We start from the raw sequence: 21,370 nt of genomic DNA on the forward strand, positions 1-21,370 counted from the left end.
GAAAAATACAGGATGGCTTCACTCATAACAGGAGTATAATGTACCAGGCAAGACAATAATAATAATAATGAACAGCTATATACCAGAGACACTTTATGGGGGTGGAGTGGGGAATGGGATCAAAAACAATGGGGGAAGGGAAATGCACTGGACTATGGTGATGGCACACGGGTGATTTGGTGATGGGAAACCCATGGGGATTACAACTGAGATGGGAAAGTGCACAAAGTGATGTAAAAATAAACTATTATATTAAAAAAAACAAACAAACTGGGGTATGGGCCAGAGTGTGGGGTTGTGATTCACCAGAGACAGAGTGGGGAGCAGAACAGGCAGATGTACTGAAATACACTGCTGAGGGGAGCAGCAGGCCGGACAGGAGAGGTCTGCTGTCCCACGTGGGTCAGTTCCCTGGCTGGGGATTGAACTCACTGGGCAGTGGCTGCCCGTAGATTCAAGAGGTTTAACCCCTTGCACCACTGGGGAGGCCCAAGTTTAGTTACTTATGTAAAAGTAACTAAATTTCCCAACTTAGAGGTGAAAGGATGCCAGATTTTATGGTTTGAACAATCCCAAAATTAATCTCAGGGCCTCAGGAGAAGTGGTGAGGAGATCTCACCAGCTTGGGCTAACCTAAATAACCACTTTCTAAGTCTGCTGATGTTTCGTAGCCTGTAGTGCTTGCCAGCTCCCCTGGGCATTAGACACCAGAGGAGCCTTTCCTGGGCATGAGAAAGCAGTGTTGGGCCTGGCAGGTCTCTGGCTGTGGCTGTGGATCCTGTGGCCTTCCACAGTGCCTGGGATCCGAGTGGGATCCAAAGGTTTGCTGTCGTCTACCTTGTTTTCCGGTGGCGGGACACTTTTTTCCAGCTAAGTCTTAAGGGATAGATTCAAAGGACAAATAAAGCAGTGATAAAAGAACAGCCTGTCTCTGGCCCCAGACCTCACTTCCCTCTGCACTACTAATTCAATTCCCCCTGAAGATAACTTTAGGTCACTAGTCTAAAAAATCTACTTCATTCAAGACAGTCATGACCCCTAGAAAACTACCATCCCAACAATTGATTGACAACTTTTTTTTTAAACAAGATAGTAATTTGTCAGTAGGTTGAAACATGAATGATACAGAAAACAGATTAGCATGAACTAGTTCTCTCAGTAAACACTTGCCACAGTAATTATTTTGGCCAGAGAATGCAGCTGCCCAAGCCCAGAAGAGATAGGAGGTGTAAGTCTTAAAAGGCCCTGTCCAAGAGAACATTCTGTAGTGAGGGAAATAGTCTGTCTTTGCATCTCTAGTACCACTAGTCATGTGTAGCTTTTGAGCATTTAAAGTGTGGCTAATATGACTGAGAAACTCAGTTTTAAAATATACTAAATTTTAATAAATTCACACCTAAATAGACATTTGTAGCTGGTTGCTATTATAGTCAACCGCGCAACTCTAGAATAACTAATTGCAAGCCCTCCTGAAATAAAACCGGGAGATAGCAGAATTGGAACAGACACACAAAGAAAAGGAAAAGCTTTGTCAGTACTGACCAGCATCATAATTTTAAGGGAACAAAAAGTTCCCCTTGCAAAGATTCACATTTTCCTCTCTACTAAATGTTAACGTTCTCCACACTGTTCAGTGAACAGATTCACTCACCTAGTAAGCTTTCTTTGTCTGCGTGTTCAGACTGGGCACTGGGAATACAGGCATAGAAGTAATCATTACATCAGAAACACCATGTTGAAGTAGCTGTGAGTTTAAGTCTGTTGACTTTCAGATAAATGCAGCAGGTGCTAGAATAAATATTTACCTGGTATGTGTTGGGAAAAGAGTCCCTAAATCTCTGTAGGGGAAGAAAGCTTGTGGTGGAAGACATCAGAGTATTTGAAGTGGGACATTAAGGATAAACAGGATCAGTTTACAGGGAGCAGGTGTTGGAGGGGTGGAGGGCGTGAAGGGGACGGGGAGAAGATTCCAGTTATTTTCATGATCATTTCACATATTTAGGAGCTAGGTAAATTGTTCAAGAGATTATTGGAAAATAGGAGCAGTTTCAAAGTTCTTTTGTTATAAAATATTTTGTGCTTTTTTATTACTGAGTGTATTGATTTTTTTTCTTTTTTCCATTACTATATCTAAAAACTGAGAACTTTATTGTTTTACCTAAATGACTCTGGTTCATCATCCTTCCTGGAATAAAAAAGTGGTTAATTCTGCAGTTGAGAACAGTTTCCAAATAGATTTCTCTGCGAATGCTATCTTTTCTATAATTGTTTAAATCTCCTGAGTACATGGAGGGGAGTATGTGGGTTTTTTTTTTTTTTTCACTTAAAATAATTATCAGACATCAAAGAATCGTAATTAGCATTTTCAAAGAAAATAAGGAAGAAAAAGAATTGAGATCATGACATTGGTCGCTGTGAGAATCACTCACGGTTGTTCCTGTAAGCCTGTGACTTTTAACGGGTGGGTTGTGGTTGGGAAAACTTGTAATTCTTCAAGCCAGGAGATGAGTTGATTTCTTTCTTGTTTCTACCCAGATCTTTAGAAATGACTATAGTCTTTGTATGAATCAGTGAAAACTAGTTAAATTTAGATTAGCGTTTGTTTTTGATTGTGTTAATTTCATTTTATCATATAACTAGGATATTTTTTAAAGGTTACACATGTTGATAGTTCAAATTTGTTTAATTGATGTTGCATGTTATTAGTCAGATTTTTTTTCTCAGCCACTTAATTTGCATTATGTTCATTTTATTCCTCATTTTTCTTTTTATAGGACCCAATGTTGTCTTCAGTGTGAAAGCACCTCAGAGACCCACTATCCAAGTTTGACTCTAGCGTGGTGGCAGGGCAGGCAGCCCTGGTCAAATATCTCCTACAAATCATTTACTTCGTTTGAATGTTAGAGCCACTTGTGATTATTTCTTTGTGTTTCTAATTTACAGTTAAAATTTATCTGTAACAAGTTAAAGGATAGTGGGTCTTTGTGTGGCTTTCCCTGCTATTCACTCTGACATCCTTTGGCATTTTTCTTCTTTTTTAATTTGGTAATTGTAGGTCATTAGCATGCATTTTGAGTTTGCCCTTACACGGTGGGAGTTCAAACACACAAAGACCCACTATTTGCACAAACTGTTCTCGCTGATTTAAAATGGGCTGCCATGCTTAACTAATGTTACTGCAACATGTGTCTTCATGCAGAATTCAGATAAAACTCGCTTGTGTTTTGCTATTATGTTTGATCTAATCCTAATCACAGTGAGCTCTTAATTGGTTCGGTATGTGATTTGCTCCCAAATATGCACTGTTTCCTACTTTCTAACATGCCACTATGAGTAACAAATTGGTTTTAAGACAAAGAACTGAAATAACCGTTTCTCTATTTTCTGTGTATTTCTGGGCGGAAGCCATGACAATTGGGGGAGCTTTTCTTAGCTCAGAGAAGCAGCTCGTGCAGAGCGGACATGCCGATGTGCTTCCTGCCCGAGCATGCGCAGTACTGTGGTCGCGCCCTCAGGGTCTTGTGCTCTGGGCTAATGAAGACGTTGCTGCAAAGTCACTTGTCACCTCTTCATTGATTACTTAAAAGTGTATTCTTTTTTGAAGAATGAAAAGACTCCCATCTCTGAGATATAAAATCCTCCCCAGCCTAGATGTCACTTAACGTCTATAATACACGTTAAAGTCAAAATCCGTGTTACCTATTTTAATCAAGTGACTACATGTCCCATTCTACAAAAGGACTCTGGTTGGCATCTTTCGTAACTAAGGTGTTTAATAAAGGTCATAAGGAGTCCTGGAAGAGGTTAAGTGCCCCTGAAGCAGGCCTACAGGCACTGTCTTGTCAAAAATTCAAGTGAAGGAAACATGTTCCTTATGTCCATTGAAGCAGCTGTGAGACTGGGAGATTGATTTTACTCTTCCAGAATTCTGTGGCTCATACCTGTTCTTCAACCACATCGGCTACTCCAGCATAGTTTACTACTTTTCCTTGAATGGAAAACACTTTGAAGATAGTAAACATTATTATAAACTAATACATGCGAGAGTACTTAGCTGAAACAGAAAGGCGTTCTCTAGTAGACAGTATTAAACTATATTTGAAAATCAGTAACAAGTTTATGCAATTTAAGATGTTTACAAACTGCAGTGCAACCTACTGTTTATGAATGTCACAGTACATCAGGAAAAGTGTACATACAATCATGGAATCTTATTTCCTCGGAGTTCTATAAATGAGAAAATGTGCTGTTTTATATATCTGAGTTTGAGTTAGGAGCCTATTCCGTGCAATACATGTTCATGTGCCTATGCTTTGTGAATGAATGATTTCAGTCCTCCATTGCCTAAATCACGGCTTTATGATACTTGAAAGAGATCAGCAGCTTAGTTGGAACTTCACGAAGTCCAAATGTCTGTGTCCAGCTTCCTGTTGTTGAGATGTGTGGTAAGAAGCACATGTTCTCTCTAAAGCAGGGATTTCTAGTTTCCCACCACCTCAGTTAGCATTTGGCATCATCACATTATTTTATAACACATGACATTAATAGGAAAGCAATAATACTACCTTATAGATGGAATAACAGACCTGCCCGTAGTCACTACACGAGACGCTGGATTGCGTCCTGGTGAAGTCAGCTGATCTTCCAAATGGTACAGATTACTTAGTCTTGCCTTTCATTTGCTGAACATTCTACGTTTGTACCTTTGGTTGAGTTCAGATTAAGGACAATTATTTTATGTCTATTTTAAACCCAAAGGTTAGAAATCGGACCACTGCTAATTAGCTATGTGATTTAGTATAACATTTTGTCTTCATTATTTTAAATTTGGGCTTATCTAATATACTGATATCTTCTTGCAAAAGTGTTTTTATAGCTCAAATCACTTCACCATTACACTAATACAGATTATTACGAATGGTATTCAGGTAGAGCTTAGCATCTGTAATCAATTTGAAAATAATGTATTTATCAGGTATGTGAACTAAATCACATAAATGAATATTTAAGCTGAATGTCAGCCTGGAAAATAAATTTTCTGCATTTACTAAAATACCTCTCAGTGTGTAGGTATTTTGATAGTGAGAGAAAGCTACAAGTAAAGGAAATTGTATGGCACATAATAATAGTCTAGGTCCTTCTTAAAACTGCATGAGTCCCTTTGCGATACCTCATTCTCCACCATGTACTTACTGTCTTCAGTGTAAGGGGCAGCTTTCAGTTTGCTTAAAAAGGAACATTAGATGGAGTTTTTCAGGATATTAAAAAAGGAGCACAAATGAATAAATCTGAACCCTGAATAAATATGAACCTTGTAAGAGGTTGAATCAAAATACCTGTTTATTGAAAAATATGTGAATAAACTAGTGGGTTTTCCAACAATGAAAAAAAAAGTTCAAAAATCAAAACTGATTTTTTTAAATTTAAACCTTGCATAGTTTCCTCTGAAATTTAAAAATCATTTAAATGTAACACAATTAAAATTATGCAATTGCTATTTATTAGCAGCCATGGAAGTGATCCCTGAAAGTATAGTCTTGTAACTGGTATTTTAATGTGTTAAGATAGAGTATGAATACTGATAGCTTAAGATTTAAAAAAAAAAAATGGAGGGAGGAAAAGTGGAAAAAGAAATGCCAATTTTACTCCAAAGCTTTATTTGCCAAGTTTTCTTAGAATGAATTTTATCACATTATAAATTCTTGTAAATAGACTCTCTAATGGAAACACTTAGAGACTTTCGCCTAAAGTGGCATTATTGGATGCTGCTGTGATGCTACTGTAATGTAATAAATTATTAAATTGTTGCAAAGTGCTGGTTTTTGCCTTAAATTTTTATTTTGTGTGTCTTGAAAATTATAAAAGGTGTTAGATTGTGCAGATGCTGGGCGCGCTTGGCATGAGGTGATCTTTTTCCTTTTTTTTTTTTTACAAAATTGTAATATAACTATGCAAGTGTGTTTATTAAAAGGACACAAACTCCATTACTTGTATTGTGTATTTCTTTTAAGCATCCTTTAGAATTCATTTTTTAATTATTATTATGTAGTCATGGTAGAATTTCTCTGTTTCCTGAACATTGTCTCTGGGCATAGGTCAGCAAAGTATTTTATATCACAGGGTAAGAGAAATTTTATGTGATCAAGATTAAAGTAATCTAATCCAGGATAAGCAGACGTATCTTAAAAGCAAAGGAAATTTGATTTGAAAGCATAATCTAACGTAATAATAGACTACTATGTTGTTTACAGTTTTTACTACAACTTTTTTCTAAAGTGATTAGAAGGAATTTACAAGTTGATAGTCATTGCAAACGTAGGAAAAGATATTTTTATACAAAATAAGAGTCTACATTAAAGAGACTTCAGTGAATGCTTGGGAGCACCAGAGTTAAGCAAATCCATCAAGTTAGTGGTTTCACATTAAGTGCAAAATGTGGATCAAAATCTAATCAATGTCCTGCATAAACACTTCACAAAATCCTTTCCTCATCTCTAGAAAGACATTCAATTAGCAGGCACTGAGCATTTGTGTTGGGCCAAGTGGAGTCTGAGGTACTAGGAATACGAAAATGAGCGTCACAGGATCCTAGACTTCGGTACTACTTAGCTCCGGGGGGAGGTTAGGCACATGTGCAGCTAATTCTGAAAGTGCATGATAGTGGCAGCACCAAAAAGCTACAGAGAAGGAACACCGAACTACCATGCATGTAGCTCAGCAAATCTGAGAAGACGTCCTGGAGAAGGCATCTACCATATCCATAAAACAAGTAGGAGCAGACCATATTGGAGGATGGGATGGTGGAGAGTACCATAAAAACAAGAGTCAGTAGGGGTTAAGGCTGTATCAGCAATTTATCATTGCTGGAGTAGAGATGCAAAGGCAGAAACTGAAAATTTCATCTTGAAAAGCAGAATGGGCTACATTGGATATTCTTTTGCTTTGCTGTCATGGGATGGCCCGGGGAACTTTAATAATATGTCGATGCCCAAGTCCTGATTTAAATGGTCTGAGGTGTAACCTGAACAGAGTGAGTTTTCAGAGCTCCCCAGGTGATCCTGATAATGAAGCCACAGTGCAGAAAAAGAGCGTTAACTTTCTGAGGGCAAACCAAAAGGAGTTGGGGATTGGTGGGATTTGTGGGTAGATGGAGAGTCCATTGGATCCCCAAATAGTATGTTGGTGACAGGGTGGAGTACCGTTTCACGACAGCATTAAAAATAATAAGAGTTGGGGCTCACCCTGGTGGCTCAACGGGTTAAAACACCACATTATGAAGCTCTCTGAAGCCTCAGCAGCACAAGTTTGATCCACCCCCAGGGAGCTGACCCACATGGCGCGGCAGACCTTTTCTGACCTGCCCGCTGCTCCCCTCAGCAGTGTATTTCAGTCCATCTGCCTGTTCTGTTCCCCACACTCTGGTGAATCCTCTCACCCCCAGTACCTCTGGCCTGTACCCCAGTTCTGTAAGCATAAATAAATAAATCTTTAAAAATAATAATAATAATCAGAGTTGGAGGGAAATAAGTTTGGTTTTGTTTACAAAGTATAGTGGGACATCCAGGTAGAATTGTCCAGCAAGTAGTTAGATAATTAAGATACACAGACTCCGATGTGTATCAGCTGATGTAATGAATGAATATTGAGAGTTGTTAAATCATGGAAAATAAATGTGTTGAGGGAGAAAAAGTCCTTTGAGGTCTTAGTAGTGAAGGTTTGTGTGGTGAAAAGAACCTTGAATGAGATTTTGGTGCTAACATTGCCACCATTTTTAATAATAAAGTTCTGACTGTACAACTATCTCATGCTAATGAGAGAAATCTATTCTTTATTGAACACTTAACTTGTCTGGGTACTTTTCTAAGATCCTTGAATGCTTTTACCTTATTGTTTTCAAAGGCAGGAAAATTAAAAATGTTAAATAACTTATCCAAGGTTACAAGCTTTAGTGGTAGGAATTGGTCTGGCTCCAGAACTATGCTCTTAGCTTCTACACTACCGTGCTGACATTGTCAACATTTTTATAATGAAATTATTGCCATACAACCATTATTTGAAAAGGAGAAAATCAGAGAGGGCACCGTGTTTTCTCTAGGTAATAGGTACATGCAGAGAAGAGACAGGAGACAAGGACTGAATATAAAGAACAAGGACAGGTGTTTTTAAGAATAATGTCCAGAAAGGAGGAAGCTGAACTCATCTTGTTTTTGATAACAGCTTTATTGAGCTTTAACTCACATACCATGGAGTCCACCCATTTAAAGTGCACAACTGAATGGCTTTTAATATGTTTGTGGTTGTGCAATTATTAGCATAATTATGGAACATTTTCATCACCCCAGTAAGAAGCCCTGTACCTTTTACCTGTCATCCATGTATCTTTTCATTCTCCCCGCCCCAGCCCTAGACAACTACTAATCCTATTTTAGACATAGCATGTAAGTGAAATCACAAAATGTGTAGGGGTTGGTGTTTGGCTAATTTTACTTAAATGTTTTTAGGGTGCATCTATGGTATAATTTGTGTCAGTACCTCATCCTTTTTATGGCCAAATAATATTCCATTATACGGATATACCACATAATTTATCAGTTATTTGGACTTGGGTTACTTGAGGCTGCTGTGGAATGATTCTGCTTTGAACCTTTAGGTACAGGTTTTTGTGTAGACATATGTCTTCACATCTCTTGGGTATTTACCTGAGAGAGAAATGACTGTATCAATGGTAACTCTGTGTTTTTAAAGTTGGTGCTATTTATATCCCTATGAGCAGTATACAGGGATTTGTTTCTCCACATCTTCACTTACTACTCATTTTTAGCTGGCTTTCTATGTGGGCCAGTTTTTGGTAGGAAGTGATAACATTATTGTAGTTTTGATTTGATTTGATGACTGAGGATGTTGCACATCTTTTCATGGACTTGTTGGCCATTTGTATGTCTATTTTGGAGAAATGTATTTGCAAATCTTTAGCATAATTTTTAACTGATTTATCTTCATAATCATTTTTTATACTTTGCTTTAACAAGAATAATAAATAATGAAAGATGTGCTGAAAAGAGATGTCGATGTTGTTGTCAAAAGGTAAAATCACTTAAGGAACTGATGAAGTGCGTGTAATGCAGGCTGCTTTGAATCCTGCCTCTCCCTGCTCACCCTCTGAGCCTTTGCCTCACCTGTGTAAATCGCATCTGTGAGACTAGAAATACAGTATTGTAGATGAGACTTAGGGATTGATGAAGCTCCCGTTTGATGTCTGTCACATAGACATTGTTACTTCTAGCTAACGCTGTCTACTGATGGACACTCTAGTGTCTGTCCTAGTTGTCTAGTGCTAGGGTTGGAACTTGCGTGCAGATTTGACTCCAAAGCACTTGCACTTAGCCATCCGCATGCTGCTTTCTGATAATGGAAGCTGCCGTAACTCCCAATCACAAGAGCAGATCGTCAGCTCATTCCAAGAGACATGTGAGAAGATTGTAAAGAGGATTCATTGCTTAAATGAATCCAGACTGGCCAAGTTACATTTCAGGGTGCTGGGAAAACCTGCGGCTGAGAGCTCTGTGTCATCAGTGGTCACCTGTAATCCCCGTGACGTCAGCATGCTGATACAGAGTCAGGTGTCTTGACATCAGCCGTTTGGGACAAAGCAGTCAATTATGTAGTCATAAACAGGTTGAACATATAGGTTGTATAATCATACCATTGAGGAAAATTAGGGGCAGGGCTGGGTAGTAATACTAGAAGAATGTATAGGTGCCTTGGGAGCCCCGTGCCCCAGTATAGTGCTGCCGTAACAGGTGTGCTGAGATAGGTGGGATGCTGGGGTCGACATTGGATTTTAGATATAATGTGACACAGTCCAAGGGTATATAAGGGACTGATGTGTCACTTAAAGAAAAGTGAAGGGAGAGGAAGAGCCCACTTGGCTTTTTCAGTCCTTTTGGGTTTTTTGGTATTCAGAATAGTTAACCTAATCCTTTTTTTTTTTTTTTTAATTCCTTCTAGGATTAAGTTCAGTAAGCATGAGCCCCAGGTCAGGTTTAAACAATACCATCTTGAGTGTTTCTCCTCTGCTAGGATTGCTATGTAAGCACCATTTTAAATGCCCTGGTATTTCAAAGTGTGGGGCTTGAATCAGGAGACCTAGATGAAGTGATAATTATTCAGTAGTTCTAAATCCGGCGGTACATCACTTAGCCACCAAGCTTTAGATTTTCCCTCTGTTGTACAGTAGGGGTCAAAGTTGTATCAGCTCTTTCAACTGAGTCACAGGCAGAACTGACAGAAGCTGATAGAAATATTAATCTGAACTAGTGATTGATAAGGCTGAGGGCTGAACTTCTGTACCGTTGATGGGTCCGTACTGTTTTTTAACCTTTTTGACCTTTTCCTGTTTACATTCAAAAATACAAATAAAGCCAATAAAATTTTTCTTCATCCATTTTTATAGGCAGTTTTGCTTTTGGAAGTTCTAAAATACTTCTGTTTTCTGATAACCAAATACTTGGCTTCTGATGGTCTGAGCATTAGATACAACATGAACTTCCTTAAATTAACACCCTGTGATACAGGACTTGTCAGGCATCAAAAAGACAGAGGAGTTTAAAAAAATCTATTCAAGAATTTAAGTTGTCTAACTAAAATCACAAATGTCCACAGTTTTGTGATGGAAGGATGCTATCTTACCTCATTTGCACTCAATATATATTTGCAAAGTAGATAAAAGGCATTTCTTTTACACAATAAGATGCCAGTAGATTTCTAGTGCCCCAAAACAAAGTCAGTAGTAAAAGCAGCTCTTTCGAACGTGGAGTGAGGGTAGTCAGCTGGATTTACTGTTAAATCTCTGCTTTTCACTGAGCTGAAACACAGACTGAAAACCATTACGTGATACTCGGCTGACACTGGCACAGAGAACAGCATTGTTCAAGGGCATCGCTCTCCTCGGGATGAGCCAAGACTTTCCTGGGACTTTGTGACACAAACTGAATAAGCCTTCTCTGTATTAGCCGTCACAAATTATCTTTTGTCCTTCACCTTTTGAAAGCTTCCCAGATCTCCCTCTTCTAAGCGCCTGTAATGATGAGGAACGATTGTCAGGCCAGTGTGTCTGAGACAGAGAGAGGAGGAGGAAGTGAGAAAGAGTGGAACCCCAGAAGTGGGGAGGATTATTCAGCTTCTTGTGGGCTGTTTGGAAGAACTTTGGCTTTTGCTCAGAAAAGAGTCTGTTGAGGAGTTTAATAAAGGATGATGTGATAACAAGAAAGTCTGGTTTTGCTAGATGGAAGGGGAGGCAGGATGGGGAAGGGGTCAGAAGCAAGGAGACCTGTTAGGCAAGTTCAGTAGCCCAGGTGACAGACAGAGTGACAGAGTGACACACAGACACGCTAGGCAGACAGCCCTGGCAAAGGCAGCGAGTGACAGAAAAGACAGGCGCTTTGGGCAGTGGAGTAGGGCAAGAGCCGGGAAGGTCACTGGGCTTGGCAGCGCCAGCATCACCACCACCCTCACAGAGAAGTGGGCTGAGTGGCAGGACAGAAACCAGAGCACCCTAAGTGGAGAAGGGCCTGGGTTTGGCCAGGAGTGGGGCCCCCTCTACAGGTGTCTGCAGTGGGACCAGGCAGCGGGAGCCGCAGGGAAGAGCATGTAAACCACGGGCAGGCGGACGCACGCGCGTGGGCTGAGCAAGGGCCGGGGAAGCCTGCGGTGGAAGGATCCTCCGGAAAGGGCAGCTGAGGACGCGGCCTTGGAGGAAATAGGGTCCCCGACACGGGGCGGAAGTTGGAGGGCAACACCCCACCTCGGCAGGGTAAGAACAACTGAAACGAGGGTGGGCGCGTTGAGAACTTGAACAGAGGCGCGGACGTGCAGTGTCATGAGACACGAAGGGCGCAGCGGGGTGGCGCGTCCTGCCGTGCCCGTCGTGAACAGCAGCCTGCAGGCGTGTTCCCGCCCCAGAAGCTCCGCGAAGACCCAGGTTCCGTCTCCCAAGATTCGGAACCCACAGAGAGACTCGTGCGCGTGGGCGTTAGTGTACGGCGTGGTTTCCCGAAGTGTGGCTGTGTCCAGAGGCTGCCGGCAGGGGGAGCCAGCCAGCGGGGCCCTGGGGGCGGCTTTATTTTAACGGTTAGACGCTTTCGTGTCTATCAGAGGAAACGTTGCCGGACGGCAGACCCAGGACTTCCTGCTTAACCCAAGCATGAGGAAAGGTAGAGAGAGCAGTACGTGAACAGCAGAGGAATATGAGAAAGCTGTGGAACACTTGTGTTCTGGTGGCCACATGCAGGGTCAGTGGCCTCTCGCGGGCAGGTGCCGGCTGCCCTCTCGCAGCCCTGTGGTGCCAAGCGCCTGGCCTCCCTGCAAGCTCCCTGTCAGAACGGAACAAACTGCAACCCCCGGAGAAGTCCGCCATGTTGAGCGTGGTGGGGGCACTGTGATTGCATCTTGGCCCCAGACCTAACCTCGGCTTAATTCAATTTTTATTTTACGGAGGGTGTAATTTTCTTAATGCAGTTGGCAACGTGCAGAAAATAAAGCATCATCGCTAGATCAATCGGTAACCCCAAACCTACACAAGACAAAAACTCAAGGACGGTCGGGAAGAAATCGCCTTGCCAGGGCCAGCCTGGTCCACTTTTCTGGCTCTGACTTTGGCCACTGGTTCCCAGCCCAGCTGACTGGCCTTGACTCACCCCTCGTCCCAACTCTTCCTCCCCTGCCAGGAGTTGGCTCCTCCCCACTGCCCCCAGGGCCTCCGCACCCAGGAACAACCCTGCTGCATGGCCTTCCTGGTCCCCACCTGGCAGGCCTGGCTGGCTGCGCCCCCTGCTGTAATTCTGGGTGCCCACCTGGATTGCCTTTGTCTGAGGCAGGCATCCAGGGTATCACCGAGCCAGAGGCAAGTTCTCCGCCTCCTACTGGATGATTCTGGAATCATGTCATGTCACGGGTGGCCGTTCAGTTCACCACCGGCGTGTCCCTTGGACTCCCAGAGTCTCTATGGCTGGGGTCTGTCCCACACCAGCTTTGTACTTGTGGGGCAACGTGCTGGCTGGGAGCTGCTGGGTCCTCAGAATGTTAGGTTTTCTAACTTAGCATCTTGCTTTGAGCAAGCTAAAGAGAGGCCTCCTTTTTTTTTTGGTTTTGTTTTTGTTTTTAAGATTTATTTATTCATACAGAACTGGGGTACAGGCCAGAGATGTGGAGGGTGATAGGATTCACCAGAGACAGAGTGGGGAGCAGAACAGGCAGATCGACAAAGTACACTGCTGAGGGGAGCAGCGGGCGGGTCAGGAGAGGTCTGCCGCGCCATGGGGTCACCTCCGGGGCAGGCGGGAATCGAACTCATGCGGAAGTGGCTTTAGCTTCTTGGTACTGTGCTTTAACCCACTGCGCCACCAGGGAGAGAGAGAGAGTCCTCTGTTCTTTAACAGTAGCTCACAATAGTTTTGTTTTTTTTTTTGAATACTGGACCTAACCAGCATTTAAGAGATTAAATAACATAATGACCCACCGATAACTCATGACCTGTCTTTGGGGACACTGGTTTCTGTATTGTCTTAGTATCTCTGAAAATGTCTTGAGATGGAGAACCACATAGGTTCTGCTCAGCATGGTTCTAACGTCTTTGAGGCCATTTATGAAAATCCGCAATTCTGTCATTGCTACTTAGAAACTAGGACCACGTCGAGCCAAAATGTTGCAGGTGCTGCTGATTGCTGCTTTGGCCTCACGCGCAGGTGGTTAAGGCTGCTCGCAACAGGTGTGCACTGCTGCAGCGGTCCCAGCAAGCTCTGGAAAGCCCTGTGTGTGTGTGTGTGTGTGTGCACGCATGTGTTTCCTCCCAAGGTAACACTTGTACACCCAGCAGACCCCCGAAAAATGCCCATCTTTTACAAAGAGGACTTAAAAGAAGCTTTATCGCTCGCCTCTCTTTGTCTCTAGGGTGTGCTGATCTCCAGACCCTGGACACCATGCAGCCAACTGAGAGGAAGAGGCAGGGATACATCCACGAGCTCATTCAGACCGAGGAGCGCTACGTGGACGACCTGCAGCTGGTGGTGGAGGTGAGGGCCTGGCTCTGGCATCTCCTTCGGGAGGCCGAGGGGGCTCCAGGCTGGCATCGCCCCTCTCGTGCCTTCTGGGCCTCACCAGAGAGCTCCTCCCCCACCCCCAGGCCGTTCAGGGTGCATAGAGGGGACAACGGGCTCCCATGCCTCAGGGGATGTGGAGAAGCTCCTGAAGTACCAGGGCCTAGAGTAGGTGTGAGTCACCAAAGCCAGCTTTATCTGCCTCCGGTTTCCACCTCGCAGTTTGACCCCGACCTCCCGTAACTTCAGATTTCCGGAGGAGCAGAAGCGCCCACCTGACCTTGGCACAGTCTGGAAAAGCCAACAGTAGCACATTGCAACACACTCCCCACGGACCCCGTGTGCACTGTGTGTCTGTGCTTGTGAAGTGGGTGCCAAGCTGCAGGGTTAGGGCAGCACCATTCGGTCATTGGCATCTGAGGGAGCCAGTGTGACCACAGCACCACGCCACTTCGATTCCACCAATTTTAGTTCCCACCAGGTGTGCTCCAATGAGAACATCAATTAGATAAGCAAACCACCTGAGGAGAACAGGTGCGCATACAGGCTCCCAGGGGCGGCGCCCCCCATCCCCCCACTCGCCTCTACCGACTCCCCCCTCCCCCGGCCATGTGGATCAGGGGCTGTGTCCCTCTGCCTCTGGCCCGGCACCATGGTGCAGTGTCACGTTCTGCCTCATCACTGGGTCTGGGCTTGTCCCTCCCATCACATGGGCTGCTTGTCCCTCCCACACGCCCACCCTCCTAGACTTCCCAGTTGACAGTTATCTGTCATAAGATTTTGCACATCCCCCATCCTTCACCCCCAAACCTCAGCCTGGCTAATGCTGAAGGAACTAGGTCGGGCAGGAGGCCTAGAAGGAGAGGAGAAAAGCCAGCCCCCTCCTCTTCACTAACTCCTCCATGATCAGCCCTGGGGTCGGATCTCTGTGCCGAGGGGCTGTGAGAGGGTATGCAGCTACCTGGCGGATGCTGGCTCAGCAGAGCGGCCAGGATGCTGGCCTCACCTCAGGCCAGTCACTTAATCACAGTCTCAAGAGGCTCTTCTCACTGTGCCCACCCTCCTGGATGCTCGTAGGAAAGGGTCAGGGGTTTAGGATGAGCAGCCCTGTTCGTGGGCAAGCCCTCCTCGTTCCTTTCCCAAGTGTCTCCTCCGTTGACCTTGCCGAGGTTGACTCAAAGCAGGTTAAGAGAATGAGCAGACAGCAGCATAGCCAGCGAGTGCAAGACAGTAGGCCCTTGCTGTCCTCTGTGCAGAGCCCTCCCCCCCCCCCGCACTCTTCTAGGAGGGTCCTGGCGTCTGCAGGCCCATGTGGGCTGTGGAGAGGGAGAGATACCCAACTCATAGTACTGTTACCTGAGGTCTGACTCGTGGTGAACTCAACATGCCAGGCTCCGCGCTAGAGGACAGAGGCCGTTCCTGCCATGAGGCAGGAGAGACAGTTAACAGTTCCACGAGGTAAAGTGAGTCAGGGCTGGGACAGGGTGAGCTGGGCCCAAGACTTGTAGGACACGGGCTTCTACTCCCACTTAGCTAATGTCTTTCTTTTGTGTTTTGAATTTAGATTTTTCAGAAACGGATGGCTGAGTCAGGCTTTCTCACTGAAGGAGAAATGGCCTTGATCTTTGTTAACTGGAAAGAGCTCATCATGTCCAACACAAAGCTGCTGAAGTGAGTGTGAGGCCTGCAGTGGACGCCCCCCAGTCCAGCGCCCCACTGGCCCCATACTCTGCCCTGCGGGGCTGCCGAGCCCGGCATTCTGGCTGTGCCCCACCGCCTCCCTTTTTTTTTTTTTTTTTTAAAGATTTATTTATTTATGCATACAGAGCTGGGGTACAGGCCAGAGGCTCAGGGGCGGTGAGAGGCCTCACCAGAGACAGAATGGGGAGCAGAGCAGGCAGATCGACGAAGTACACTGCTGAGGGGAGCAGCGGGCGGGTCAGGAGAGGTCTGCCGCGCCATGTGGTCACCTCCGGGGCAGGCGGGAATCGAACCCATGCAGAAGTGGCCTCAGCCTCTTAGTGGTGCGCTTTAACTCGCTGCGCCACCAGGGAGGGCCACCGCCTCCCTTTTAACCACCATTTTATGATGGGCCTTGAAACTGTTAGGTACGTAATTACTGAAGAAAGTAAAGTAATACAACACAGAAAATACTTGGATCAAGCAAAGACGTTAGATGACTAAGCACACTGTCTTCGCGTACAATTCCAGAATGTGCTGGACTGCGTGGACCACAAGCCCAGCTCCTGACCCCAGCGTTACCAGTGTGGCTATCTCCTCGGTCTCCCCATGAACCCCTATTCCTGTACGGACAGGCTCCAGGGAGAGGCACCCGCTTGGGTGTCTCTGTGGGGCTCAGCAGCTTTCTGGGGACAGGCCCACCTCACCTCCATGCCTGGCCTCTGTGGACTCCTGCCCCCCCCCTTTTTTTTTCTACAGAGTATGGGAAATTTCTTTCTTTTCGGTTCGGCCAAGAATAAGTTAGAATCTTTCAGTAGAAATGTTGCCAAAAACTCAGGTGAAGCCACAATAACTCCAGAGCCTAGAAACACCCATTCTTCCTCACTAACACTTCACGCAGGTGGGCTTGGCCCGCAGAGCTTGAAACCCAAGCTGCCTTCTGCTGACGTCCCGCACGGTGTGGTGGTCTGGAGGTAACTCCATAGCCGTCGTTGCTGCTAGTCTCTCCTGAGGGTCACCCTTCCTTGACCAGGGACCTTCAGGTAAAACCAGAAGTGAGAGAGCATGTCGGTTGCAGGGCCCTGCGGGTGCGGAAGAAGACTGGGGGTGAGAAGATGCCGGTGCAGATGATGGGGGACATCCTGGCCACGGAGCTGGCCCACATGCAGGCTTACATCCGCTTCTGCAGCTGCCAGCTTAATGGGGCAGGCCTGTTACAGCAGAAGACCGATGAAGATGTGGACTTCAAAGAGTTTTTAAAGGTACCTCTGGTACAGGCACCTCTGTATCGCGACTGGGACTGGGGCGACCTTGGGAGCTACAGGCCAGGCAGTCAGGGAGCAAAGCGGGGAGACAGTTTCCAAAGGGAACAAACCTTGCGAGGAATTTTCTGCTTGCTCTCTGTGACCTTTATGTTGAACTGCTCGCCTAAGAGCAGACCGGTTTTTTTTTTTTTAAACCTGCTTAAGTGAGTCAACTTCTCAAACTCCTGAAAAAAGCATTCAGGATGTCACTTTTTTAATTTAGTAAATTGTGTTGTGTGTTCATTCCAGAAAGAATAAAGCAGGTTGCTTACATGTATAAAATGCAACAAGGTAAACTAAAGTTTGAAAGTAAATAGATGAATAAAAGCGGATAAGAGGAAATGAGGCAGGGACAATGGGGGGTGGGGTAGGTGGGGGGATGGGCAAGGCAAACAGGTGTCAGCAGTGACCCTGGGCAGCTGGGTGCAGGGCCTGCTGCCGCCTCAGCCAGAGAGTTAGAAGAGGAGACTTTTGAGGGAAGAAAAGGACTTCATTTGGGGCTGTGTTGAGACTGGGGGGCCTTGACGATGAGCGAGAATACTGCAGCAGGTGGGGGGCTCCAGAGACTGTCGGGGTCCACTGCAGGGGTCTTGGGTGGCACCTACAGTAAGTGTGAGTAGAGGGGGAGGAGGAAGTGAGGAACCTGGGGGGAAGACACCCCAATAGGTGGCTTTGGAAACAAAGGAGGGGGTGATGGCACAGGCCACCCATGCACAGACGAACAAGCAGACACCTGCAGGTCTGGCCTAGTGTGGGGAGGTTGTCGCTGTAACCTGAGTCTGTGAAAGAAACCAGAAGGTGGGAGAACCCAGGAGTATGACCTGGTCGCCCGTCTTACTGGATTCCCTCTCCCGCCTCTCCTTTCTTTTCAGAAGCTGGCATCTGACCCTCGATGTAAAGGGATGCCCCTTTCCAGCTTCCTGCTGAAGCCCATGCAGAGGATCACACGCTACCCTCTGCTCATCAGAAGTGTGAGTGCCAGTCTGGGACAGAGAAGCAGTCACAGGGCGGGTACCTGCCACGGGGTCTGACTCATCCCAGGTCACTGGGTAACCTGTCGCCTTCTCAGGAGACCTCCAGCCTCTCCTGGCCGGAGAGGCCCTCCAGGTCTGTGAGCAAGGCGGAGCCCACCCATAGCACAGCTTTAGCTCCAGTCTTCCTGGAAGATCAAGTCCATCTGTCAACTCAACACTTTATACACAGCCCAGCATGTCCCAAACAGCTGTCCCCTTGCCATGTCCCACGCCAGCTGGCTGACCAGACAGCCCTGAAGGTCCATGCATCTTTCTGACATAACCGATGTGGGCCTTTCACCCTGATATGCTTTCTAAGGAGAAGGTAGATTTTCCACAGATAATCACTGACATAATTTTAAGCGCCTTACAAAGTAAAATACAGTAGAAATAAGGCTTTGAAAATTATCCCTTGCCCAATCAAAAACAGTGGGGGGAGGGAAATGCACTGGACTATGGTGATGGCACACGGGTGATTTGGTGGTGGGAAGCCCACGGGTATTAAAACTGAGATGAAAAAAATGCACAAAATGATGTAAAAATAAACTATTTTTTTTAAATATATATATATATGAATCTGAAAAATAAAAAATAGATAAGGACACACACATTGCCAAGTTCCTATCAACTGAGCTGCCATTGTTATTAATCATTATAATAATGGCTCACTCACAAGAGGTATTACCTGACATGCATTGATTCAGTGAATTACCAACTGCAAATGGAGAGGCCACAATAATAACAGATGTAGGGGAAATAGATAAGTCCCTTTCCATCAAAAAAAAAAAGTATTCCTTGCCCTTTGGTCTGTAAGTCACGTTAACCCAGGACAGGCCTCACGTCGCAGACGCTCATCCCAAACACACCCTCTCGCACACAGACGTGGTCCCGTATCTGTTTTTAGTTAAGAGCAAGTGTGTGTTCGTGTGCAGATTGTAATTCCAGAACGGTAAGACACCCCAAGAAAGCCTGGGCAACACCTTTAAACAAATACAAAAATATGAACAGCCACTGAAAACAGAATAAATAGTACCTCTCTTCAGTTCAGGTTTTGCCACCAAATGGGTACTGAAAAAACTTGAGCTTTTCAGGCCTTCTCGCACTTGGAACGTGACAACAGACAGCTGCCTGTGGGAGCCCCCCCATTTCTGGAGGAGCCACACACTGTGCAGCGCTTACGGCCACCCTGCGCCCGAGTCACTGTTCCCCAGGAACTGCCTCGCCACAGGCAGAGCCCAGGGCCTGGCCGCCCCGTGTTTCCAGCTCCCGGCCCAGCCTGCACACCAGGACAGCACCAAGGAGGGGGGTTGGAAGACGCGCACCCCACATGACCAGGTCCTCCCTTTCAGATTCTGGAGAACACCCCAGAGACCCACGTAGACCACTCCTCCCTGAAGCTGGCCCTCGAGCGGGCAGAGGAGCTTTGCTCGCAGGTCAACGAGGGGGTCCGGGAGAAGGAGAACTCGGACCGGCTGGAGTGGATCCAGGCGCACGTGCAGTGTGAGGGGCTGGCAGAGGTGAGGCTGCGTGCAGAACCCGGGCCAGGTCCCCCTGTGGCTGCGAGCAAAGCTCCCCCCACCCCAGCCCCTGCTCCCCTGCCCTCCCCCCACCCAACCCGTGTCATCTTCCTTTCGTGTAGAGAGAGATCGGACATTTGCGCTTCGAGCGCTGTGGATGCAGCTGTAGAGCGGCTGCTGTCCGGGCAGGACAGTCTCCCAGCTGCGCTCCTGAGCGATGTGGGCGGTCCTGTGTGGGGGTGATGATTTCAGCCTCGTTTCCAACGGGAGCACCGAGCACCGGCCCCAGTACCCTCTGGCCAGGGCGCTGGCCTCTGGGCTCGGGGTGGTTTTTTCCCGATTCACAATGGCACGATGTCTTTCTCTTTAAGCAACTTATTTTCAACTCCCTCACCAATTGCCTGGGGCCCCGGAAGCTTCTGCACAGCGGGAAATTGTACAAGACCAAGAGCAACAAGGAGCTTCACGGGTTCCTCTTCAACGACTTCCTGCTTCTCACCTACATGGTCAAGCAGTTTGCGGTCTCCTCGGGCTCCGAGAAACTCTTCAGCTCCAAGTCCAACGCTCAGTTCAAAATGTATAAGACGGTGCGTGTCAGTCCCAGCAGGGGCCTCAGGACACAGCCAGGCACCGCGTTTCCCCCAGGCCGCCCTCCAGCACCAGCCTTTCCTTCCTCTGGGGACGCCCCCCTCTTCCAGAAGGCTCACACGCCCCTTCCAAGGGTGAGGCCCCAGGTGGCTGGGCCTTCACGCCCTCTCTGTTGGCGCCCAGCCTATGCCCACTCTAGGCCTGGCTCCTTCCCTGGCACGAGGACGCATGTCCACATCCAGCATCAGGCCCTCTGCTCATGCCAGGGCGCCAGGCTCTGTGCACCAGGTGGGGCCTGTCTCGTGAGCAGTGCTGGGCACTCGGGGCTCCTGTCCCCAGGTCAGGGACGTCAGTCAGCCCCCGCTGACTGCACAAACTGGAGGCAGTTTCCTTTTTCCTGAGTAAACGACTCTAGGCCTCTCCCCAAGACCTTCCAGAGCAGACAGGACTCTGGGTGTCGGCCCTGGAGCGACTCACGGCCTGCTTCGGCCCTGTTTCTTTCAGCCCATTTTCCTGAATGAAGTCCTGGTGAAACTGCCCACCGACCCTTCCAGCGAGGAGCCAGTCTTCCACATTTCTCACATCGACCGAGTTTACACACTCCGAACAGACAACATCAACGAGAGGTCAGTCCTGACACAGTCACCTGCCCTGAAGTGCAGGAGAAAGCCGCTGCCGTGAGCCCACTGGCACTGTGCGCCAGCCCCTCAATTCCCCAGCCCCAGCCTCTCCTACCCAGGCCCCCGCGCCCACACCTAACACCTCCCTGTCCTAGTCTGTGGCCAACATCTTCCCAGACGGCAGGTCCCGCCCTCACTTCCTCTGATGCCTCTGGCTTCCGAGGCCCTGCTCGAGCCTCTCGGCCTCAGCCCCTGCCCAGACCCCTGCAGGAACATTCTGTGGCCAGACTTTGCTCCCAGTCCCTGGGTGCAGGCCACCCTCCTCCCTCTCACCCTCCAGGTGTGGCTGGCAGCATGCTCCTCCCCTGTGGGTCTCTGCCGCCGACCCTGTCTCCCCCCCGTGAGCTGCATCACCCCCTGTGTGCCCAGCATCTTGCAGGGGTTCTGGGGTTTGTTAGTCATCAGGATCTGTCTAGAAATTCTGTCTTCACTTAGCAGAGCCTTTCAGCTGAACTAGTATTAGGTCTGTGATTGAAACGCGTTGCCCCGGGGTAG

General features: G+C 46.7%; 1 protein-coding gene across 4 annotated transcripts in view; it reads left to right on the forward strand.

Annotated features, from left to right (window-relative positions):
* ITSN2 (intersectin 2) overlaps positions 1–21,370 on the forward strand; it is an 87,982-nt gene that overhangs the window by 61,322 nt on the left and 5,290 nt on the right. For all 4 annotated transcript variants that reach the window (XM_012727441.1, XM_004686055.2, XM_012727442.1 and 1 more), the window contains 7 exons: positions 13,948–14,069; positions 15,658–15,764; positions 16,852–17,035; positions 17,950–18,048; positions 19,440–19,607; positions 19,979–20,194; positions 20,700–20,821. In XM_012727441.1, coding sequence (XP_012582895.1) covers positions 13,948–14,069; positions 15,658–15,764; positions 16,852–17,035; positions 17,950–18,048; positions 19,440–19,607; positions 19,979–20,194; positions 20,700–20,821 — 1,018 coding nt within the window. The remainder of the gene's footprint in view (positions 1–13,947; positions 14,070–15,657; positions 15,765–16,851; positions 17,036–17,949; positions 18,049–19,439; positions 19,608–19,978; positions 20,195–20,699; positions 20,822–21,370) is intronic.

The sequence above is a fragment of the Condylura cristata genome, unplaced genomic scaffold, assembly GCF_000260355.1.
Source record: "Condylura cristata isolate star-nosed mole 26May11 unplaced genomic scaffold, ConCri1.0 scaffold00020, whole genome shotgun sequence".
Classification (NCBI taxonomy): Eukaryota; Metazoa; Chordata; class Mammalia; order Eulipotyphla; family Talpidae; genus Condylura; species Condylura cristata.